At 48.1% G+C, this 24,410-nt stretch overlaps 1 protein-coding gene across 1 annotated transcript in view; it reads left to right on the top strand.

Annotated features, from left to right (window-relative positions):
- Positions 1–24,405, top strand: part of Dgkd (diacylglycerol kinase delta) — a gene marked incomplete at its 3' end in the record, with an annotated part of 85,795 nt that extends 61,390 nt beyond the window's left edge. Inside the window, exons 5-26 of the mRNA XM_059278724.1 lie at positions 964–1,068; positions 1,530–1,662; positions 2,359–2,465; positions 2,791–2,916; positions 3,694–3,796; positions 4,434–4,596; positions 7,356–7,464; positions 9,928–10,067; positions 11,374–11,458; positions 12,814–12,908; positions 12,994–13,093; positions 13,173–13,446; positions 13,959–14,120; positions 14,796–14,921; positions 17,003–17,099; positions 19,300–19,410; positions 20,245–20,341; positions 20,503–20,610; positions 21,422–21,535; positions 22,343–22,477; positions 22,837–22,988; positions 24,306–24,405. Of these exons, the coding sequence (XP_059134707.1) occupies positions 964–1,068; positions 1,530–1,662; positions 2,359–2,465; positions 2,791–2,916; positions 3,694–3,796; positions 4,434–4,596; positions 7,356–7,464; positions 9,928–10,067; positions 11,374–11,458; positions 12,814–12,908; positions 12,994–13,093; positions 13,173–13,446; positions 13,959–14,120; positions 14,796–14,921; positions 17,003–17,099; positions 19,300–19,410; positions 20,245–20,341; positions 20,503–20,610; positions 21,422–21,535; positions 22,343–22,477; positions 22,837–22,988; positions 24,306–24,405 (2,742 nt within the window). The remainder of the gene's footprint in view (positions 1–963; positions 1,069–1,529; positions 1,663–2,358; positions 2,466–2,790; positions 2,917–3,693; positions 3,797–4,433; positions 4,597–7,355; positions 7,465–9,927; positions 10,068–11,373; positions 11,459–12,813; positions 12,909–12,993; positions 13,094–13,172; positions 13,447–13,958; positions 14,121–14,795; positions 14,922–17,002; positions 17,100–19,299; positions 19,411–20,244; positions 20,342–20,502; positions 20,611–21,421; positions 21,536–22,342; positions 22,478–22,836; positions 22,989–24,305) is intronic.
- Between the last annotated feature and the right edge of the window lie 5 nt (positions 24,406–24,410).

The raw sequence follows: 24,410 nt of genomic DNA on the forward strand, positions 1-24,410 counted from the left end.
ATAAAATTAATAGGTTATGGCAATGTCAATAAACCTCATTTTTTAAAAATGTTTGTACCTGTTTGCTTCCCATCAGTATTTGAGAACTCTTTTTTTTTTTTTAATCACACTTTTGACAAGTCTAGATATCATCTTCTTGACTTTACCAAATGGGTAGGGAAAGAGGCTGTTTCTTCCCTTCCGTGGTTATGCTGATGCAGCATCCCTGCATCCATTATTAGTGTTTTCTCTTCTGTGACTCTGAGTTTGTAGTCTTTCTTCTTCAGAAGGTGGCTTCTCACTAGTTTATAAACTCTCCCTGCATTCCTTTCCCATTTGCTGGATAGCACCAGTTGTATATCATTCCAGCCAACTTGCTTAGTCCCTAACTGTAGAAGCTGGTTGTCGCATGTGGGACACATGCTCATGTTAGTTTAGTGTTGCTGGAGCAGACTTCCTATGCCATTTAAGTGCTGGCCATTAAGTGAAAGCTCTCCAGAGCAGCAGCGCTATGTTCCTGTGTTTGCTTCTCTTTTTCAGTTTTCTAGGACTTCTTTGTTATGTCTGAGCAGTGAGTCCTCAGTGTTCATTAAAGTTGTTAGCTGGTAGATAGCTAATGAAATGCCATTGGCCATTTGGCTTGAGAGTGAGATTGATTGTTTTTGGTTTTGGTTTTTCGAGACAGGGTTTCTCTTTGTAGCCCTGGCTGTTCTGGAAATCACTCTGTAGACCAGGTTGGCCTCAAACTCAGAGATCTGCCTGCCTCTGCCTCCTGAATGCTGGGATTAAAGGCGTGCACCATCGCTGCCCGCCTGAGATTGATTGATCTTAATTTATAATGACACTTGATAACTACTTTTATAATCTGTTCAGTGTGACTACCTCAGTGAAGTATTTTCCCCGTGAGCACACACAGACAGATATAGCTTCGGTAGCTGCCAGCCTTGGCCATGTTCATAGGACATGGAATGTGTTCTTTTCCAGGTCATCACTCCCTGTAGGAAGCTCATCTTGTGTGCCGACAACAGGAAAGAAATGGAAGATTGGATTGCAGCACTCAAGACTGTCCAGAACAGGGAGCATTTTGAGGTTAAAAGAGAAGCATGTTTTCTATGGGTGCCTGTTGTTGCCTCTCTTGCTCTTGCTCTAACGGGTCCCCCTTCCCCAGTATCTTCTGAGTGGACTCAGCATGTGTCTTGTAAAATTGAGGCCCAGGGCTCTTTCTTTCCATGGACCTGTCAAGACTGTGGTCCTGTCCTTCATGAATCTGACTTCCTATCTGGGGTACTTTATGAAATTCTCTTTAGCTGTTGCATGAAAGAATTCCAAAGAGAAATTTTTTTTTTTAAAAAAGATTTATTTATTATGTATACAGTCTTCTGCCTGCATGCCAGAAGAGGGCGCCAGATCTCATTACAGATGGTTGGGAGCCACCATGTGATTGCTGGGAATTGAACTCAGGACCTCTGGAAGAACAACCAGTGCTGTTAACCGCTGAGCCCACCAAAGAGAAATCTTATCTTTGCACTCTTTATATATCATTCTTCCAGCCTACCCAATACAGTATGGATCATTTCTCAGGGATGCACAACTGGTATGCCTGTTCCCATGCACGGCCAACCTATTGCAATGTGTGTCGTGAGGTTCTGTCTGGAGTCACATCCCATGGGCTGTCCTGTGAAGGTAAGAAAGCTGCAGTGGTTACTTTGTGGGAAAGGTGAACTAAGCATTGATAAACTGTTTGACATCCCAACGCAGTCATAATAAATGAGTATTGCTATGACCGAGGGTGGTCAAGGGAGAAGTGGTTCCCACCACTGCATTCTTCTTGATCTTCCCATAGAAGACTCAGTCCTTGAGTGTCATTTATCACAGAGCCTCTAGAGGGAACAGAAGGAAAGCAGTAGTGAGGAGGGAGGTGTGGGCCCTTTCTGGGTTCTGTGTCATGGATGCAGGAGAGAAGATGCTTCACAGAGTGCAGGGTCGTGGGAGGAGGGTTCTGGTGGCAGAGTAGGGGTCACATAGGGACTGCAAGCTCTGATCATGGCCAGGCCTGTCTTCCATTTATTTTGTATAGCTTGTGAATATGGCTTGTTTTACATTTATTTTCAATGGATGAAGACAATCCAAAAGAAGAGTATTTTGTAATTATGGAGTTAGATGAACTTCGGATTTCAGTTCTGTAGTGATTTCTAAGTTTGCTTGTTTGCTGGGCAGAGGCTAGGTGCTGTGATGACAGTGGCCAGCATGGCCTGCAGCATCACATGACATCCCTCCAGAGCTCCTTATCCATCCCAACTTTACTAAACAGTCATCTGTCCCACCAGGAGGCTCCTGCCGAGGGTGAAGCTTATACGGTTGTGTGTTCCTTTTCCACAGTGTGTAAGTTTAAGGCTCACAAACGGTGTGCTGTGCGTGCAACCAGTAACTGCAAGTGGACCACGTTGGCTTCAATTGGGAAGGATATCATTGAGGATGAGGACGGGGTACGTCCAGGGGGATTCTGCCTGTGACTTGCACAGCACCCACTATCTCTTGCCTTCCCCTTACACTTGTCATTTGAGATGTCACACTGGGATCAGGTATCCCTGCCAGTTATACCTGGGACCTTTGTGGTTACTCTACTCTCAACTCCGCCCTCATCCCCATAAGTCTGGGTGTCTCCTTCCCAGTAGGTGCTGTGATGTGAGCCCTGGGTGGGAAGCTTGGGTGGGAAGGAGTGTCTCAAAAGGAGCACTTTTGCCCCAGGGTGCCCAGCTGACCCTGGGCTGGAACTTGGCTGTCTCTAGCATGTTCCTGCTTGGTCTACAGATTGCCATGCCCCACCAGTGGCTGGAAGGAAACCTGCCTGTGAGTGCCAAGTGCATTGTATGCGACAAGACTTGTGGTAGTGTGCTGCGCCTGCAGGACTGGCGCTGCCTCTGGTGCAAGGCCATGGTGAGTGGGCCCTACCTGCTGCTCTGCCTGTGGGTGTGTGGAGACACCTGGGCGCCGGGCTTTGTTTCTCTCCTTCCTAACTCTTGTAAGTTTACCCCAGAGGCTTTCCAAAAGCCCAGAGCCTTGACGTCCTGTGTGTGTCTGACCACCCTCATTCTCTACAGTTTTGTAATGCCTTTCCTGTGACTTTGATCCTGCCTTTTACGTGAAAATTATCCTGTCTGCTCCAGAAGGCGTCTCAGCAGGTTGTGAAGGGGTCTTTTGGGACAGGTTCATGGACCTTTCCTGAGAGAGAGAGTAGGAACACTTTTGAGGGTCTTTTGAGAGAAGTTTGTTCTAGTACAATAATTATAGTGATCAAGGCCCTCATGTAAGGAGGCGGCACCGCATGGCTGGAGCCTCTTGAATACAAATCTCAAGGTGTTTAATGTTGGGTCAGTGATTAGACAGCTGTGGTTTCTGTGGCTTGTCCCTGGTTTTGAGCATGTAACTGACCAGAAAGGAGCCTAGTCACATGAAGGCAGGTTGTCTAGGAGCCCTGAAAGTTAAGGGTAGCTAGGACAGAAGCTGGAGGCTGCTGTTCAGTTTCATGTCTGGCTCCTATTGGATGTATCTGATTCTCACTTCCATGGTGCAAGGCCAGGAAACAGGGTGCTCAGAACACAGGTTGGCCTACTCTGATGGTGTTTGCCTTTTCTTGAGAGGACTTTCCAGCTACTGGCCAGGGAGTCTCTGGTATGTCTGAGGAGACTGACTGCTGGTGACTTTTCATTTTAGGTTCACACATCGTGCAAAGAGTCCTTGGTGACAAAGTGCCCACTTGGACTGTGTAAGGTGTCTGTCATCCCTCCCACAGCACTCAACAGTATTGACTCTGATGGTAGGTGCTCCATGCTTGTGTTCACATACATGTTTGTGTTCACATACACGCTTGTGTTCACATACATGCCCTTTCTCCGTGCTGCCTTCCCCTACCAGCTCTGGAGATGGGTGACTTGGCAATTTTGAGACATGGTCTCAAGAGGCTAGGCTCAGCTGTGGAATGGTCAGGGGCCACAGTTGGCATCCTGGGAATTGCCATACGACTCACAGCTTGAATGAACCAGCACTTTTTCTGGAAGGGTTGATAGAGACCTTTGGCTATTGAGTGGAGACCAAATGTAAAGTGTCCTGGTCTGCCATGAGCTAGAGGGCTGTGCCTGTCACCATCTGTGGCAGAGCCTAGCATGATGGCCCAGAGCCACTCTCTATGTCCATCTGGACAATGAAGAAGCATGCTGGCAAGGATTGGTGAAGGTGATCTCTGAGGTACATGTTTCAGAGGAAAGAGTTCTGCCAGGCTAGAAGATGTGAGGTGAGATGAGGTGGGCTCAACCTCCTCACAGCTGGGCTGTCCCTCACAGACTCATTGGTTCACTCTGAATTCTGTGCCTCTTGTGCTGACTGTTGCTGCTTATTGAGTCCACAGCACCTCAACAGTTTGTAAGGGTTCTTTCCTGTTCCACCTTCACTTCCAGGGTTCTGGAAGGCCACCTGTCCCCCGTCTTGCACAAGCCCCTTGCTGGTCTTCGTCAACTCCAAAAGTGGAGACAACCAAGGTGTGAAGTTTCTCAGAAGATTCAAGCAGCTGCTGAACCCTGCCCAGGTTTTTGACCTCATGAATGGAGGACCACACCTTGGGTAGGGATTGTGTGAGATGTGCTGTTCTTACAATGTTTTGTAGTTAAGACATGCTTGTTTTAAAAGGATCAAAGATAAGAAGTTTTTAGCTAGTGCATATGAGCATTAGCTGCTCTTGTAGAGGACCCAAGTTTGATTCCTAGCACCCACATGGCAGCTCACAACTGTTTATAAGTCCAGTTCCAGGGGACCTGACACCCTCTTCTTGCCTCTGTAGACACTGCACACATGTGGTGCATGATTATACATGGCAGCAAAACATCAATATACATAAAATAAAAATAAACCTTTATAAAGAAAATTTTAAATAGCAAAGAAGTTCACCTGCCAAAATCCCCAGATTACACTTATGAAGGACATGCTCTTAATAGGTGGTAGATGTTTGCCCCCTTTGAGCTTCCACTGTAAAAGCACATGTGTATAAACATGTACCAAACACCTATACTAGCTGCTATGTGCAGCATGTTCACATGCATCAGCTCCTGTGCTTGGGGTCTTTCCATGTCAGTACTTACAGACCAGCCTTGCTCTCTTTACTGCCTGCTTAGTTCCTTGGTTTCTCCAGCAAAACCAAGGGGGCTTTTCCATCTCGAGAACACAGTAGTATCTTCATGCAGGTGTAATGAGATTGAGGGGCGTTGGGGTCTAAAGCTTCTCATCTCCCAGCCATGGAGACAGTGCTTTTCCCTTTTGGGTTTGTATTTTCCACAGGTTTGTAGGAAACATTTGTTTTTGTAAGGTAGGACTCAGAGGACATGCTAGCATTTGGAGACATTGAAGTGGAAGGTGCTTGCAGCCCTCCTTCAGTGTGAGTTCTGGGAGGAACTCAGGAGGGGCTTCTTTTGGAGCCAGATGCTGCTATAACAAGAGCCGGGGCTGCTTCTCTGTGTGTCTTTAGCTGACGTGCTGTGGGGCTCATGCTTCCCATCACTCCTGGGTACTCTTCCTTCAGTTTCTTTTTGCTATTCTTGCCAACTTGCTGCACAGCTTGCTGGAAGACAGTCACAAGTGTCCTCCTCCTTCAGACTGCTTGCTCAAAGGCAGCATTCCTAGAGTCCTGCAGATAACTGTTTTCTGAATGGCACTGATCCACTCTTTCTGAGGTTGATGAGGAACTAGTCTCAGTTCAGCAGTAGGGAGATTCAAAGTATCATATGGAGGCGGCACTACGTCAAACAGGTTCAGGTGGCTATGAATGTGCTGCCAGGGATATTGCATGAAGGTTCCACTCTACTCTGGCAGGAAGCTGCATGGTAGAACTGAGTTTTAGGCTTCACTGTGCTGTGGCAGGGAAGCTGCACAATAGAACTGGATTTTGATGTGCAAGAGCTCCATGATTTACAGCTGGGCACAGGCTGAGGTGACACAAGAGGTCCAGTTGAGGTGGCATGGGAGTTGGTTTACTCACTTCCTGTTTATGGGAAGCATCTGACATCATACAGTTCGTAACCTTCCTGAGTTCTGGCCTTGACTGAGAGCACTGCTTCACCAGAGAGCAAGGATCTTCATAGGTGAATATTTAAAGGACACATGTAAATATTTCTCTCACTACTTGGAGGTCACATGCAGCCTTGCGCCTCAGAACTTAGGTTCAGATCTGAGACCATGTCTTGTGCCTATCCTAGCTTGTGTTCTGAGCATGTCCTCTGTTGCTAGCTCTGCTTAGTATCTCCAATGTGCTAGCCTTTGAGGAGAACCTTCATCTTCTCCTCCATGCATGGTGGGGACTGGTCAGACCCTGGGAGAGCTGAGGGCATCAGATGCTTGTCAGAGAGGGCTGCAATTGTTTGCTGAGATATTTGACTCTTTCCTGAAAAGGAAGGACGACAGCCTCTTAATTATCAACTCATTAGACAAAACATATGACAGACCTCTTGTTTGAGAAGGGTTTTGTTGGAGGCTCCCTGAGGACTCAGAGCAGCAATAGAGGTTGAGCCTAGCAGAGCTTGTTGAGAGAAAGAGGAGGATGATGCGAGGGGGCCTGTCCAAAAGCTGGGCTAGGACCATGTCCAAGGAGGAACATATCCTGGTGGAGGCACTGTAGGACACTAGGGATGTGCATCCTGCTGGAGGTATGAGCATGAAGCTTCAGGGGGGTACAATGTGTGGAATCAGTCATTAGCACCTGTACAATTCTTGAATTGAAAGCAAGGATGAAATCTGCAGGAAGAGTGTGAGGAGTGAGCAGAGGCTGTGGTGGCTTATGAGTGGGAGGGGCCATATAACCAGCAGGAGCCCATAAGGGAGACTGAAGTTAAGGAGAGAAGGCCTGAATTACATGGCTAGGAGGGCTGTGTGTCTGGTCTGGGGGTTAAGTGCTGTAGAGGGGCTAGCATACTGTGCATATCTGTAGCCTGGGTGAGTGGTGTCAAGGCTCAGTGCCAAGCTACCAGGAAGGCTGGTTGATTAGCACAAGAATGAGGAATATTCTTGGGTCCAGTATTTGGCTGGGATGTGGAAGACTGTGCCCATAAGTCCTCTTAGGTGCTGACATCAAGTGAGACTGTCTTGATACTCTGAAATGTGTATAATATCTCCTCCTTGGTCCTGGATGAAAGAGGTGCTGAGATCACCCACAAAAATGGGCCCTGAGCAGAGGGGCTGGACAGACACCTAATGTTGCCTTGTAGACCCTGTGTACACCTGGGCTTGGCCTGGGTGCAGGTTCAGCCACATGGAATAGGGTGCTCCCCTCAGCTCAGGACAGACAAACGTATTATTTGTCTTAGAGTATACTCATTTCCCCCCATTCTCTACAGCTTACGGTTATTTCAGAAGTTTGACACCTTCCGGATTCTGGTTTGTGGCGGGGATGGCAGTGTTGGCTGGGTCCTCTCTGAAATCGACAGTCTCAACCTTCACAAACAGGTACCTGAGTTGAGGGACATCCCAGCTCCAGGCAAGAGCTGAGGTCAGAAAGGGGCCACGAAGTCTGGGTTCTGTGCTGTTTCAATGTGTCTGTGTCCAAGATGTAGCAGTGAAGGTACTGGATGCTTTGCGTGTGTGTGTGTGTGTGTGTGTGTGTGTGTGTGTGTGTGTGTGTGTGTGAGAGAGGGGGGGGGGGAGGGAGGGAGGGAGGGAGAGAGGAGAGAGAAGAGAGGGACTGAGGGCCATTTAGGTCAAGGGAGCTCTCAAAACAACATGGCATCAGGCTTTATATGGGGAATGAGTGTGGGGGCTGTAGTCACCTAAGCTCCAGCTGTTTCCTGGGAGGTGATGTTCCTAATTGCTGGATGCCTCGGGCTTGAGAGGAGAGGAAGAAAGAATATTCAACAAGTTAGAGTTTTGACACTAAAATAAAAATAGATTGTCCTAATTGCTTATTGTGGTCATTGAATTTTCACTCCCAGCCCCTTCCTTGGTCATTAGCCTGTGTGTACACTGTCATAACCATCACTCAGGTTGTTTGTATCAAGATGCGCACAGTTCATCGGATATCTCCTGCTGGTCCGTTACTGTACTGCTGAAAGAGCAGTGTGTGTGCACTTTGCTCCCTGGGCAACTCGGAGTGGCAGTTCTTTCTGCAGGGGATGTTCTCCCCGAGGTAGTGCTTCTCCCTAGGGCAGGGGCTGGATGGCTGAGACAACCCTGGCAAAATCCTGTACATGTTCCACTGTCTTCTCTTTTGAGGAGCCCTTGTTTAAATATTTGTAGTGCCACGCTGCCCTTGTCAGGACTACTCCAGTTCACATTCTTCCTTTGTGGCTAATTCACTTTGTTTTGCCCAGCTATATAAACAGTCTTTTTTTGGGTTTTTCGAGACAGGGTTTCTCTGTGTAGTTTTGGTGCTTGTCCTGGAACTCACTCTGTAGACCAGGCTGGCCTTGAACTCACAGAGATCTGCCTGCCTTTGCCTCTCAAGTACTGGGATTAAAGGCATGCACCACTGTCACCCAGCAACAGTCTTATTTTTAAGTAATGATAAAGTCAAACACAGCCTTATTGGACTGATGTTTTAAATGGATCCCTGTTCATGGGTTTGGTCTTAATTTTTATTGAGGTAATCACATTTAAAAAAATTGATGTTTCACATCATTGTTATATCAGCATCTCACTTGTCATTAAAGATCATTTTTCCTAGTTTTTTGGTTTGTCATTTTTCTCTTCCTTCATATTTTTTGTTGTTCTTGAGTTACTTGCCCCTATGCCAAGATCATAAAAACATTAATCTGTGTTGCACTATATATTGTCTAATGAACTCCTGACTTGAATGAGTTTTCAGTGATTTTGTGTTCTCTGTCCAATCCTGCTCATCAAGTGGTAGGTACTTTGTGTGTCCTAGGGCTTACTGACAGCCACCAGTAACTCTAGGAAAAGAAGTATCGCCTCCCAGTGGTGGGATTATGGTAGGACAGATAGTTTTGTGACTGAGCTTACTGTTGCTTGCTAGGAAGGCTGTGAATGTGGTTCTTCTACTCAGTCATGTTCTGTGAACATTAGTTTCCTGTGGTTCCTTTGTGTTCCTTGGAGCTCTGTCAAAGGAACACAACTCTCTCCTGCACCTCTAGTTTCCCCCGCCCTGTATGTGGTGGTGTTCCTTCTCCTGGCTTCTAGTCCATGCTGCTGTGTGGATAGATCTCGTGGGTCCCATTCTCATCCTTCACACTCTTCCTTAGGATAAAGCTTTGTGACTTGCTGGAGTTTGGTGCCATGTCAACTTTGGGGACACTCTGGGGTTTTTGGGTGTTGTAGTGCCGCAGGTTTCCAACCCTACCTGTCACTCAGCTCTTACCTTGCTCATATGTCTCCATGCATCCAGGGCCCAAGTAGAAGCCCTGCTCAGTCTAAGATAGAGCAGGGTTGGGGGTCAGTTTGGGGAAGCCACCCACTCATAGGTAAGTGGGAGCAGACTAGGCCTGGTATCTTCATACTGCCTTAGCATGCTTTTTGATAGGATCCTGGAAGTCAGTGGGGGTGATTTTAGCAGTGTGGAGTGATACTAGTGACAGCTTTTGGAAAGTGAATTTGGCATCAGAGAGTGAGCTGCAGAGTGGGTGGAGAGATGTTTGCGAAGTTACAGACTGACTCTTGAGGTGTGGTACTGCAGAGTATCTTTTGGAAGGAAGGGGTTGTAGAAACCAGAGTCCTTAAGGGTTCATTGTCAAGACATGTGAATAAGTGAGGAAAGGCTGGTCCTGGTATCTACTATTGACCCCAGAGCCTATGTGTCCCCTCTGGTAGTGTCTGCTGAGAAGGTACAGGCCACATACTTCAGATCAGACCTCCTGCACTTCCTGTGGCCATTGATGACATCAGCAGGGTGGGTCCTGGATGGGAATGATTCTTAGACCTGGTGTCTAAGGACATGTTTTTCCCACTGTTTTTTGCCAGTGTCAGCTAGGTGTGCTGCCCCTGGGGACAGGGAATGACCTGGCCCGTGTTCTCGGCTGGGGCTCTGCCTGTGATGATGACACCCAGCTCCCTCAGATCTTGGCGAAGCTGGAGAGAGCCAGCACTAAGATGCTGGACAGGTGAGTGGGGCAGCCAGCACTGTGTGAATGGCAGCTGTGGCCAGGCTTCTCAGTCTGAAACCAGTAAGAACCAGGAGCGTGGGCCTTCTGACAGGACTTGTACAAATTGGAGTTGAGCATATATTTTTTTCTGATGATTTTTGAATGGATTCTGAAAAGGATAAAAGCAAGTAAAGAGAAAACATGACTTAGACTTTCAGGCCATCTTCTGAGGCCATTCTTGCATCCTTTAGGGTTGCAGAGAAGGTGACTATAGTCTGACCATCTTGGTTCAGGGTCTAGTAATGATCTGCAAAATGATCCTCATACTTGAGCAATACTATTGTCCCACTTTCCTGTTCCCAGAATGAGTATGAATAGTTATCCTCTAGAGCACTGGTTCTCAACCTTCCTAATGCTGGGACCCTTCAATACAGTTCCTCATGTTGTGGTGACCCCAACCATACAATTATTTTCATGGCTACTTCATAACTGTGATTTTGCTACTGTTAGGAGTCGTAATGTAAATATCTGTGTTTTCTGATGGTCTTAGGTGACCCCTGTGAAAGGGTCATTGGACCCAAAAGGAGTCACAACCCAGAGGTTGAGAACCACTGTTCTAGAGCATAACTACTTTGTCCTCCTTGAATGGAGTGTTTCTATTTCTGGGCCAGATGGCAGGTCACCCACCCCCCAAGACTCTATAATTTTTTTTGGTGAAAGTGTTCCTTGGTGCTTAGGATTCAGGAGCTGATGGCCAGAAGGATTTTAATATACTTCCCATTTGGGCCCCTCTTAGTGAGGGGGTCCGTGTGTCAGCTGTTGTGAGATACTTATCTCCTCTGGGCACACAGAACAGTGTGAAGCTCTCGAAACTGTGTCTGATGTCAAGGTGGGAAACATTTCCAGTCTCTTCCAACAGAGCTGTGGCGACCTATGGGTTGTGGAGATGAGACGTTTCTCTCAGACAGGTAATGAGCTAAATCACAGATGTAAAGTCAAGATGAAGCTTAACAATGAGGCCAGACTACAGGTGCTGTGGTAGGCTACAGTCCTAGCACTTAAGAGAGGGGCAGAGCTCTGGTCAGCTCATTCTGTTTCAGTTACAGAATGAGTTCAAGGCTAACTGGTGTCACACTAGCCCATGTCTCAAAACAGACAGACAAACAAACAAACAAACAAACAACAGAAAAAGAAGTCAGAATAGTACTAAGGTTAAGGCACAAGGACTAGAACATTGGAGCAATGAGGGGATGGTTCTGGGGGTCTTCAGATCCCTGAGTGCTGGTGGGCAGCCTGCAACTGAGCTGACTTTGGACCTGTGCAGGTGGAGTGTCATGGCATATGAGACCAAGCTTCCTCGGCAGGCCTCCTCTTCCACAGTCACTGAAGACTTCGGCGAGGACTCAGAGGTACCACTACCTACTTGCTCTTTCTCTTGTATAGTGCTGGGCATGGCACTTAGGATCTCACTCAACACTGAGATGCACCCCAGCCCATCACCTGCTGTATAAGCCCCACATGGTGATCTTCATGTACTCAGCTGTTTGACTGCACCCCTGCCCTTGTGTGGTCCTCAAGGGTGAACCTCGGGCTAAGCAGGCTCAATCCTAGGGCTTCATAACTGTATGGGGGTTTCCTAAGTTGTCACCAGGATTTGAGGGGCTTCCTAATACCTAATCCCCTGTGACATCCTGTGCTCCTGACTGTAGCTCAGCACCTATTGCAATCTGCTGTTCCTTTCTACCAGCTCCTCCTGTGTGCTTTCAGAAGTCTCCATGCTCTATTTCTGCTCACCTTTCCCTCTCGGATGTCTGTGCTGCCCTTGTAGTTAGTTAGCTCACTCTGCGTCAGCATCCGTTCTCCCTGGATTCAGCTCTGCAGTCCTGAGGGGTGGGGTTTTGTCTTTATGTCCTGACTGCAGTGCTGGGCACATGCGATGTTGGCCCTACTAGGTGACTGGCACTACCTGAGTGTTGGTTGGTCTGTCAAGCAAGGGGTCAAGGGCAGCAGCAGTCAGCAAGCAAAGCCAGACTGCTTTGCATGGCTTCACAGGCAGAGATGGGTCTGTGCTTTTGTTTTGAGAAGAATATTTTGCAGATGCTGGTCATGGTAGGGCACGCCTTTAATCCCAGCACTTGGGAGGCAGAGGCAGGAGGATCTCTGAGTTCCAGACCAGCCTGGTCTATAGAGCAAGTTCTAGGACAGGCAAGCCTACATAGAGAAGCCCTGTCTCAGAAACAACCCAATAAATATTTATTCCGAGCCTGAGAATTGCCCAGAAAAATCTTGGAGAGTCCAGCCCAGGTGGTCTTTTTTGGCCCATGGGAAAGCTTGCTGGCCGTGGGGAGGACAGAGAACAGTGGAGCTCTCCCATTGGTGGGTAGAGGTGTGTGGGCTGGTTCACACCCCATTGGCAGAGTTCCTGGTGAGGTAGAAAAGGCAGCTTCTGCTCTGACTGGCCAGTAGTATATCACTGAAGATAGACTGGGGTTACATGCCAGGGCCTCTAGGCTTGTTTCACTGTCCTGACTGTCACTTACCTCTGACAGGTTTCGTTTTGTTCAGACCCATTGTTTTAGTCTGTTCACAGGTTGGTGAAGCTTTTGACCTTGTTCCCTTAGCAGTGGATAGCACTGACAGTGTTTGGAGAGGGTCTGTCTGTTAGAGGTTATACCAGAAAGGCCCGAGAAAACCCGAGTTGGAGACTGATGGCACTCACAGTCAACTGTGAGACTAAGTGCCCCCTGTTTCGGTGTGATTATAGGTGCAACAAATTCTCTTCTATGAAGACTCGGTTGCAGCCCATCTTTCTAAAATCTTGACTTCAGACCAGCATTCCGTGGTGATCTCATCAGCCAAGTGAGTGCCAGGGCTTCAGGGATTCAGAGAGGCAGCCAAGTGTGCCGCCCAGGATCCCACCCCAGCTGCCTTCTGTTTCCTGCAGAGTGCTCTGTGAGACAGTGAAGGACTTTGTAGCTCGCGTGGGCAAGGCCTATGAGAAGACGACAGAGAGCTCACAGGAGTCGGAGGTCATGGCCAAGAAGGTGGGTTCCTGGGCACAGGGTAGGTGGGGCAGCAGGTGCAGAAGAGCTTGCTCTCCATGCCACTTTTTCTTCCATATAGTGCTCTGTCTTGAAAGAGAAGCTAGACTCTCTCCTCAAGACCTTGGACGATGAGTCTCAGGCTTCATCCTCTCTGTCCAACCCACCTCCAACCATTGCTGAGGAGGCTGAGGATGGGGACGGATCAGGCAACATCTGTAACTCTGCTGGGGACCGGCTGATGGGCTCGGCATGCCCCTCCCGGCCACAGATCTTCCGGCCTCGGGAGCAGCTAATGCTGAGAGCGAACAGCCTGAAGAAAGCAATTCGCCAGATCATAGAGCACACAGAAAAAGGTAATGGATGGATCTCTCGGTCACTAGGTGACACTGGAATTCCCATGTTCCCTGGAGGTGGCAGTAGACCAAGCACTGGGAAGCAGTCATTCTGGTCCAAGGGCTTCCTCACCTTCACCTTTACGTAGGACACTCCCAACCTTACCACCATTCCCACCCTCCTGTCCTCTCTCACTTCCCTCAGACAACACTTCACACCATACCCTTCCCTCACTCCTTACCCTGAGTGGACCCACCTCTTCTCACTTCAGACTCTGTGGTCACACACTACCTTGTCACTCTCCTGCTAGGGCCTCTCTCTAACTCTTTTCACCTCCAAATCCTCCTGTCTCAGAGTCCTTCTCCCCAGCCTATTAGCTGGGATGCCCAGGTCCTGTTACATTAACTGAGCTAGGGCACTGGGCTAAGGTGTGGTATGGTGAAGATTTTGGGTCTGAGCCTTGAGAAGAGAGGACCTAAAGCTCCCTTAGTCCTACTGGCACAGTCTTAGCAAGAATATTCTTTCTTACCAGCGGTGGATGAGCAGAACGCCCAGACCCAGGAGCAGCAGGGTTTCGTACTGGGCCTCTCTGAATCTGAGGAGAAGAAGGACCTGAAAACTGATAATAGGGTGTGCCCGACATCTGCCCATAGTGAGAGCTGTGTGGTTGCCAAGGGGAGGAGCCACCGCAAAGGTATGACTGGGCTTTGGTTTGGGTGATACTTAGTGTGCTTGTCATGGACATTTTAGGGTGCTTTTTCTCATTGCTCTGGCTACATGAGTAAACCAACATTCCCACCTGTGGCCTACATCTCTGTACCTCCTTCATGTCACTGAGATGTGTTTAGTGGAGACATGTGCACTGTAGGACCTGCAGGAAAGAGGGCCTCCCCAGCTGAGGAGCATCTGGGGCCTGTCTTCCCTGAGTTTCCTCAGAGCCTTCTTATGGCTGCTCATAGGTGTCTGGCAAAACTGAGACTTTGGTCCCTCTTGCAATAGACCCCAGCAAAGGTTTTCAAAAGCCTGTCCTGCCACTGTTGGGGAGGGGGGCGCTTCCAGAGTAGACATAGTGTTGATTAGCATCACAACTCTGTGCCTTCTATACCCAGACTGTGATTAGGGATCAACCCCTCTCCATCCTTACACTGCTTTCCATGTCTGTGTCTGTTCACGATGAATCCAGACCCACAGTGTATGTGTGAGGACCTCTCCCTTTCCCCAGGGACTGTTCATCTCACATACTGCTGGCTGATGAGTGGCTTATAACCCTCCTTCTTCCCACAGCCCTCTTGTCTGTTCATTTTGTTGTGACTTCTTTCAGCTGTGTTTGACTTTGGGCAGTTTCAGTGTGTGTTGTCCTGTTTTACAGCATCCAGAGCCCCTTGTGAAAAGCTAACGAGCAAAGGTCTGTCCCTTGGCAGCTCTGCCTCCCTCCCTCCCCAGACAGGAAGCCGGGATGGCCTGCCTGCTCTGAACACCAAGATCCTGTATCCAAGTGAGTGAGCCACTCCCTGCTGGAGGTCTCAGGTTGAGGGTGGGGTACCAAGGAGGCTAGAGGTGCTTGCTGGCCATGGCTGGGCTTGTGGCACTCTGGGTCTTGGAATAAGAGTGTTGCTATCCTTGGAGAGCTTGTAGGCTCATGGAAATACAGACAGAACTCTGTAGTTTATGTGACTCTATGAAAAGTGCCTTTTTGTTTAATTAGTTTTTTATTCTTTAGCAATTTCATACATGTATATATTGTATTTTGATCATATCTATTCCCAACACTCCCCTCCAGATCTCCCCATGGCCCTCCAATGTGTTCTCCCAACTTTATGTCTCCTCTTAAAATTTTTTCATTTTTTTATAATCCACCTAGTCTAATTAATATGCTCCACCCACTGCAACGTGGGCAACTTATGAGCAGCCATACACCTAACAAAAATTACCCTCTCTTCCCTAAAAGCTATCAACTGCCAGTAAGTAGCTCCTTAGCTGGGCCCAATGCCTTAGAAGGAGCCCTTCCCCTGTCTGTCTGAATTCTGACTGGTAGTCAGTGCTGCTGTGCGTCATGAGTGCAGTTGCCATGTTGTGTCCAGAAGACAGCCTGTCACAGCTCTCTTCCCCATCCTCTGTCCTGTTTTCCTCAGTGTTCCCTGAGCCTTTGGGAAGGCTTGATATAGATGTCCTATTTAGGGTAGAACACTCAACACTCATTCATTCTTGGCACTTTGACCAACTAAGAGTCTCTACATTAACCACTGCCCACTGGAGAAGCATCTCTGACCAAGGTGGAGCATAGCACTAATCTATAGGTAGAAACAAATATTTAGGTTACAACTTGACATCGTAATTGTTTAGCAAAACAGAAGGTTCTTTCTTAGGACCCATACTCTTCCCAGGCATGGACTATTGGCCAGGCTTATAGCACTAGGCATGACTTTCCCTCTTGTGGTACAGGCCACAAATCCAGGCAGGAAGTAGTTAGCTATCCCATAACAGTCATACCACTATTGTACCCTGGGCACCTCTTGCCTGGCAGGTCGGTATTGCAGCATGCAGGGTCCCAGGGCTGGGTAAGACCATTGGTATTTTTTCTCTCAGCAGTCTACAAAAGCACATTTCAGCTCCATGAAAGCTATCCATGAAAGCTAGCCAAGAGGGAGAGAGCTCCAGATTGATTTCTCTCTGCCCTGAAAGTCAGGTGTGCCGTGTCTTTAGCAAGAGAGGTTTACCATGTAGTTATGGTGGACAACTGTAGTGGTACGTTTCTCTGGTCCTGCCTGGCCTCGTGGTCCTGTAGCTGATTATAAAACAATCATTTAGAGACGTAATATTATTTACAAACTGTATGGCCTATGGCAGGCTTCTTGCTAGCTAGCTCTTTCATCTTAAATGAACCCATTTCTATTAAATCTGTGTTTTGCCACATGGCTGTGGCGTTACTGGTCTGCTGGCATCTTCCTGCTCCTTGGGTGGTGGCTAGGCCTCTCTCCCTACTCTCCTTTCTTCTCTCTGTGTCTCTGCTTGGATTTCCTACCTGCCTCTAAGCTGCCTTGCCATAGGCCAAAACAGCTTTATTTATTAGCCAATGGGAGCAACACATTCACAGCATACAGGAAGACATCCCACAGCCCTTTCCCCCTTTTTAAGCCTCTGAGTGATTATTTTACAAAGGGCTGTAGGACCTCGGGGCAGGAGGAGAAACATACCATTACAGACAACCAGAGCAGTGTCAATAGTGCATGTTGTTTTGGGAGCTCCTGGGGCCTCCCTTGACCAATAACTTATAGGGTAGTATCTCAAGCCTGGAAAGGTACCTGTTTAAATAAAAGGCATGTAGTACCCAAATAATGCCCAGGTATATAGCTAAGGAGACAGTTTTTAGGTGTCTTCTGGGTGTTCAATTCTACTGGCTAATATAACCTACTTTTGTTGCATAAATATGGGATGGTAGTGGTGGTTTTGAATTGTTAGTCACATTGGAGCACTTGTTCATAATGTTGTCTTGTAGAATATGTGGTGTCAACCTTGGAGATTTGATTTGCTCTGTCTAGAGCTCCTGGCCAGTACCCTCTTCCTCTTCCCTTTCAGGTGTTCGGGCAGGGATGTCTGGCTCCTTGCCGGGGGGCTCAGTCATCAGTCGCTTGCTAATTAATGCTGATCCCTTTAATGCTGAACCTGAAAACCTGTGAGTATGAGGCAACACCACCGGGACATTTTGTTAGGATGCAGAGTGCAGAGGTCTGATTCAAAAATTAGACAGAGCCATCAGCGGACAGCTGAGTAGCAAGCTCTTTTTTGGCTGTTCTTAAATGAGGAAAATTGGCAGCCTCAGAAGTGTGTCTGAGAGCCTTCCCCATAGGCTACTGTAGGACAGCAGAGGACAGACCTGTTTATTGTCCTGTCCCAGGCTCCACAACAGGCCAGATGAGTGTTGACTGTGTTGACGTCTCTTTACCCGTTACATTGTTTTTGTCCTTGTCTCTTGTCTTCCCATGATGTCTGCCATCCCTTCAGTGATGTAGCATTCCGAGACTGAAAGATGGGTCCTCCAGGTGGTTGTTCCCTGGTCTTGGGGTTCCCAGGAGACAATGTCTTACTTGGAGGGTTTGAGAGAGAAAGTCTGATTGCTGCTCTCTGCTGTGTTACAGTGGGGGCGTGGCCTCTTCTGCTGTGTTCTAAGGCCTTGAGGACATCTGCATAGTGGTTTAATGGATCCCTGGTGTATATTAGAGCTCACTGTAGATGGTTTTCCTCAAACCAAAGAAGACAATATTCTAGAGATTTTTTTTTTAAATTACTGCTGATTCCAGCCTGTGGGCAGCTAGAGGATGGTGACAGCTGGCTGGGAGTGGCCTGCCCTTACTGTCTGGTGTGGTATGATGGAGTACTTGTGTGCTTCACAGAGGCCCTGTTTTGGTAAGCTGGCTCTTCAGTCAGTTTGGTGGTACATGGATCTCTGCTCCTGGTCTGGCCTTGTGCTCAGACCCTGATGGTTTCCCTCAGCAGGGCCAGAGTTGTAGTCCCTCTGGGACAGCACTCTTGGGGCCCTGGACCAGGAGACTTCCTTTGCTTACGTCCTTTGATGTCATGGCCCCCATCTGTGACTAAGCCTGTTCTTCCCCTCTCTGTCATTGGTAGGTTCCTCTTCCTTAGATCCCTGCACCCAACCTCCTCCTTTCTTGTCCTTGTACCCTATTTTCTGCATTACTTTTTTTTTTTTTTAAATCTTCTAGGACCTATGAATACTGTTCATCATGTGTTCTTTAGCTTGTAATATAGTTTAACCCCAGAGCTTTTCTGAGCAATTATAAGGCACTTGAATTAGGTATGTGATCAGGAAGGATTCCTGCTGTAGAGATTGGTTCTCATCAGAGTGTAAGAAACTTAGGCTAAAATGTATTAGAATTCTGGTGCAAGCTTTGTGGACTCTTCTTCATGTCCAGTGTCTATGGGACTTTTCAGAATTTACCCTCCTCACAGTGTCTCCCTTCCCTGCAACTAGGGGAGAGCATGGGGTAGGACACACCTATGGCTCTGGAGGAGTTGGTGAATGCAGAGACAGTGCCAAGGACAAGTCCCCAGCAGTGCTCTGGGGAAGGGAAGCTTTTGACATTGGTACAGGAGTTTTCAATCACTGCCCTTTCACTTCAGAGATTGCTTGGGCAGTATGGGGATGTTAGAGAAGCATGCCATGATGATCTTGGCTGGCAGTGCCTCAGAAGGGCACACCAGAAGCTATGAGTCCCAGTAGTTCTGCCCGTGGTACAAACTCTAGAGATTCTAAAACACATGTCTACAGCAACACTGAGCATTAATGCTCCCAAGTCATCATTAGAAAACAAAACAATTTGAATGTCCATCAGTCAATGATAGACAAAAATATGGTGTGTCCACATAATGGAAGATTGCTTTGCAATAAATATAAACTGTGGATGAGGGAAAGGAGCCAGATACACAGGCCATACTGTTTCATTCCATTGATTTGACAGATCCTGGGTAGGCACATCCAGAGAATCAGTGATTTCCAGGGTCAGAATGGTAGGAGCCAGTGCAAGTGATAGTGGTTCTGAAATTTGATGGTAGAGATGAAAGGACTCTGAATGTACTAAAAACTGTTGAATCATGTACGTTAAAGTGATAGTGACATTGTATGTGAATTATGTCTCAGTAGAGCTCTAACCAAAACAAACAAATACCCCAAACAAACCCTGAACAGGGCCCTGGGTTCAAACTCTAAACACAGGAAAACAAAACACCAAAGTGAAACAACAACAAAACATGGAAGAAGTGATGAGTTTTGCTCTGTGGGAGAAATGGCAGCAGGTCAGTCTGTGGAGGAACCTGTCAGGCAGAGCTGTTATGAGACTTTAAACTCACCTTTGCAGAGAGTACTACACAGAGAAGTGTGTCATGAACAACTATTTTGGCATCGGCTTGGATGCGAAGATATCTCTGGACTTTAACAACAAACGTGATGAGCACCCAGAGAAATGCAGGTAGGTAGTCCTCGTTGTCAGGTGTGGAAAGCAGGCAGCCCAAGAAGCCAGCCTACGAGGGGAAGGGCTCCACCCCTGGAGTTGGCCAGCTTGGGCAGACTGGGATGGGTTGTTTCTTACCTAGCATCAGAGTCTGTGACGGTGCATTAGAGGCAGGTGATGGGTGTGCTGCACAGTCACTGTCCCAGTACTGTGTAGGGAGAGCTCTACAGACTGCCTAGTCCCTTCCCAGTTGTGGTCAGGATGGCGTGTATAGAGGCTGGGGATTGAAAATTTATTTTTTCCCCATGTGCTTTTCTGTGCTTTCTAGATTCTCTGTGGCAAGCAAAATTTGACTGACTTACTTGTGTGGGTGTGGATGAGCACATGCTATAGTGCATGTGTGGAGGTCAGAAGACCACCACAAGGTGTCATGTGCTCCTTGCTTACTACTCTTTTTTTGAAAGTTTTCTAGTTTTCACTGCTGTGTACCTGGCTGGCTGGTCCATGGTCTTCTGGGGATTTTCTTGCTTTCCCATCAAGCTAGCATGCCTTGGGATTATAGATGTGCTCTACTAGTCATCTCCCCAGCATAATTTTACAGCCAGAAGTCATGATCTGTACATGTTTTTAAGGGTCACTTACTTGTTTTTCAGGTTGTGGTTGCTCTTGGTAGAGTGTTAGTTTGTAACATACTTCCTCATTGGTGAATTTACTCTTCTTGCATGTCTGAGAAGCCCAGACTATCTTGTTACGGTGTCCTGCTATACACAGTTGCTGAGTCCCCAAGCTTCAAAGCAGTAATTCAGGTTATTGTAAGGGAAGCCCTGCCCAAAGGAACACTTCTTTTTCTAGGAGTCGGACTAAGAACATGATGTGGTACGGTGTCCTGGGCACCAAAGAACTGCTGCACAGAACCTACAGGAACCTGGAGCAGAAGGTCCTGTTGGAGGTGAGTGGTAGCCTCCTGGGTGATCTCTCATTTTTGGCTATAGACATTCCTGTTGGACTCCCTGAGGAGCTCCTGCCTCGCCCCAGGTCTCCAGCTAGTGCTGGGGAAGGACTGGTGCATGCTGAGCATTGCTCTTTTCTCTCCACCTTTTTGTGGCTCAGTGTGATGGGCGCCCGATTCCCCTCCCGAGTCTTCAGGGAATTGCTGTTCTCAACATTCCCAGCTATGCCGGAGGGACCAACTTCTGGGGGGGCACCAAGGAAGATGATGTACGTATGGGGTTTGAGGTGGGTGGGCTGGGCTTAGCAAGGTTGGGCATTTGTGACTAGATGTAATATTTCCCTGGTCCTGGCAGTGGGCGTGGTGGAAGACCAGATAGACAGGCTCCCTCACTGATTGGCCTGCTATCTAGAAGGCAGGTCTAGCATATGATCAAGTGAGAGGAAGCTGAGACTTGAAGGAGAACTTAGCCTGGCCAAGTTGGCTGGTACCAGATGGGGGGAGTACACCGTGTTGGTAGAAAAAAACAAGATGTCAAAGCTGAGAATAAGGGGCAGAGAACATAGAGAAAGGTTCCCCAACTACAGATGGAGAAGGGCTTGGATTGCATGGGGCTGTAGAAGCCAAGGGCAGAAGTATGGAATTTATGCTAAGAATATAGGAAGATATCAATAGGCTTTAACGGAGGTGGGGGGGGGTTTCGGCATCTTTGCATGTAACTAAAAAGAAAACTAGCACTTACTGCAGACTTAAGAGTGGGCCACTGTTCTAAACATCTGTTAGCACATTCATTTCACATACCTGCCCCTAAGGAGCTAGCACTGTTAACTCCCTCTGAAGGAAGAAGGGCATGAATAACTTGCCTGAGGTCTCATGACTAATAAGTAGTAAGTGTAAGAGCTAGTCCCAGGCATTGTGCTAGCTGGATAAGACCATCTGTGCTGCATTTACGACCATCTCTGCACCGACCTGTGGGTGTGGGCCTGTCTGCCTCACCAGAACCCCCAGAGCAGGAAGCAAAGTAAGGGGGGTGGGTGTTTGGGAAAGTGGGACAGACAGCTTTCAAGCTGGCCCTTTCAGACTTTTGCAGCTCCATCATTCGATGATAAGATTCTGGAGGTGGTCGCTGTGTTCGGCAGCATGCAAATGGCTGTGTCTCGTGTAATTAAGCTACAGCATCATCGGATTGCCCAGGTACTGGCCATGCTGCTCCGGGGGTCTAGCCCACCCCCTTCTGGGGCTCATCCCTGTTTGGAGAGGTAGGGCCTGGCCTAGGACTCCCTGGATTTACTCACAGTACAGACCCAAGGAATACAGGTGTCTTCCTAGGACCTAAAGGTAGCCCCGCTCTGCTCCCTTTCCCACTGAGTGCTGTGAGCCTTGCTGGTGGGAAAGGCCCAGCTGAGCCGTGTCTGCTGCAGAAGTAGTACAATGTGGGCATGGAGCTGTCTGTGACAGTGAGTGAGCCCCCCAGGGCCTGGCACATGACTATGAGGCTAGCTTTAATTCTGACAGCATTGGTGAGCTGGTATAGGTCCACCCACTTGGGGGGCAGGGATGAAGTGACTATACATATAGTGGAGTGCTGATAAAATCTATTGGGTGAGATTTGCTGGTGTCTTCTTGTACTCTGTCTCCAACAGCCAGCTGTTTAATATTTACCTTTTTGTTCTTGGGCACATTTAGTAAAAAGAGTTGCTGGACTTCATCACCTGCTGTTGGACTTTGCCCTGCAGTGGGGATGTTTACACATAGCATGGATCATGACTGACTCCTTTACACTTTGATATCTATCTCTATCTGAACATCTTCTACATCTATTTACTTTATATTTGGGGAAGGAACAGTACCGGCAGATGGGGCAACAGAGCAGAGTATAAAAAAGGAGGGCCTTAGGTCAACAGCCAAGTAAATGGCTGTGGGTGAGAAGGTGAGAGTGTAGACACTGTGGGTGCTTTAAAGCCCTTGGCACCTAAATAACTGTTAATGGCATCTGCTTAGTGTCGCACAGTGAAGATCTCCATCCTGGGGGACGAGGGCGTGCCTGTGCAGGTGGATGGAGAAGCCTGGATCCAGCCACCTGGGTACATTCGGATTGTGCACAAGAACAGGGCACAGATGCTGACCAGAGACAGGGTAAGAGCAACTGCCAGAAGGGGCGGGTGGGGTGGGGACTACCAGTGGCTTGCCCATGGGCTCACTTGTACATTTATAAGAGGCAAAGATGTTTCATGCTTTGTTGTTGGATTTCTCTTCACGATACAGAGATTAGTTGACGTGGTGGCGTGCCCTATAGTCTCAGTAATCCAGAGACAGGAGGCCAGCTAAAGTTATATAGTGAGACATGTTTCAAAAGACACAACGATGAAGCTAACATCCCTTCCATAACAAGCTGTTACCTTGCTGAACCCTTAGAGTGTGTTGTGGGCAGGTGTTGCTCACCCTCTGGACGGGAGGGCAAAGGAGAAGTCTTGACTCTGGTTCTCACGGTTTAGGCCTTTGAGAACACTCTGAAGTCTTGGGAGGACAAACAGAAGTGTGAGCTGCCCCGCCCACCATCCTTTTCCCTGCACCCTGAGATCCTGTCTGAGGAGGAAGCTACCCAGATGGACCAGTTTGGGCAAGCAGCAGGGGGCCTCATTCACAGGTAGGCTCTGCTGTATTTCTCGAGGCAGGCTTTGGGGCTTTTCCAGGTCCCATTTGCTGGCTCTGCTTCACTGAGGGCCTTAAGCCTGACTCCTCTGGCTTGGTTTGCTCCCCTAGTCTTCTTGGTTATTCAGGTTTGCATAGTGAAAATGTCAGACCCACAAGGATTTTCAGAGCCACTAAATCTTTAAATCCCATGTTGGGTTTCTGAGAAAGGCCTCAGTTGCCCTGGAGAGTAGTGTGCATCCTGCTCTGGTATTTATTGAGGAAAATCACCAGGCTTTTTCTTCTGTTAGCTGTCCTTGACAAGTGGTTCCTGGAGCTGCTGTTGCTCTTGTGGTATTGCCATTGCAGGCTCCTCCCTGCATACCTGGAGCTTTCTCCAGAAGTTCTTGTCTTTTCCACAGCTTAGCCTCCCCCTTCTCCTGTGAAGCTGCAAACTAGTTAGTGCCCTTGGCTGGACATTTCTCATTTTTCTTTGGCTCTGGCTATGGGTGCGCTGTGTGTTTCCTGGCCATGTCTGCCTTGCTGTGGTGGGCGGAGGCTTCAGGCTGCTTAGCAGGTCAGTTTCTCTTTGGTCCTTGTGGGCATCTCTAGGTGCCTCTGCCTCCACGCTGTTGTCTCTTCTTGGCAAGTAGCTGACACTGGCGCTACACTCAGTCTGCTCTCTTCCCTGTCCGCTATGTTTGTCTAGTTCCTTGTTTTGCAAGGGCCATGGTCCTATCGCTTTATAGTCCCTGGTAGCCTAGGAAGCCTGCCTGGAAGGTGTGTTTACTAGGTCAGCCTTCTGAGAGCCATCAGTAGTCCGGTGCTTCCCATAGTATATGAAAGTTGCTCCCAAGCTTCTCACTCAGCATGCTCTGTCCCATCCCACCTCACCTTACCCAGCTCTCTGAACTACCCTGTGGCTGGCTCTTGGTTTTGCCCAGGCTGTTCTGGCCCAGAGCTCATCATCACACCAGGTTCCAGTCAGAGGTGGGTCTAACTTCAGATTGCAGAATGACTTGGCCTAGTGCACAGTCTGTATCTCTGAGTTTCTTGATGGCCAGCCTGTCTGCAAAGCTGCTTGCAAAGCTGCTTGCCTACTTTCCATTTTATAAGAGAGGTTTCATTTTATACATTTTCTTCCCTGGAAAAGCTAGGATTTGGTAACAGATTTCCCACATAAGTCCACCGTTTGGTATTGATCAGAATGTGATAAGCCAGTGGCTATGACTGAGATTGTGATGGTCTGTAGACCACTCCCTGTGCATCTGTCCTCTGAGTGTGTTCATAAGCAGTGTGTAAAGGCCTGACATGTGTCTCCTTCCTTCTTCAGCATTCGGGAAATAGCACAGTCCCACAGAGACATGGAACAAGAACTCGCACACGCTGTCAATGCCAGCTCCAAAGCCATGGAGCGAGTATATGGCAAGCCCAGAAC

This window comes from Peromyscus eremicus, chromosome 13, assembly GCF_949786415.1.
Source record: "Peromyscus eremicus chromosome 13, PerEre_H2_v1, whole genome shotgun sequence".
In the NCBI taxonomy this organism is placed as follows: domain Eukaryota; kingdom Metazoa; phylum Chordata; class Mammalia; order Rodentia; family Cricetidae; genus Peromyscus; species Peromyscus eremicus.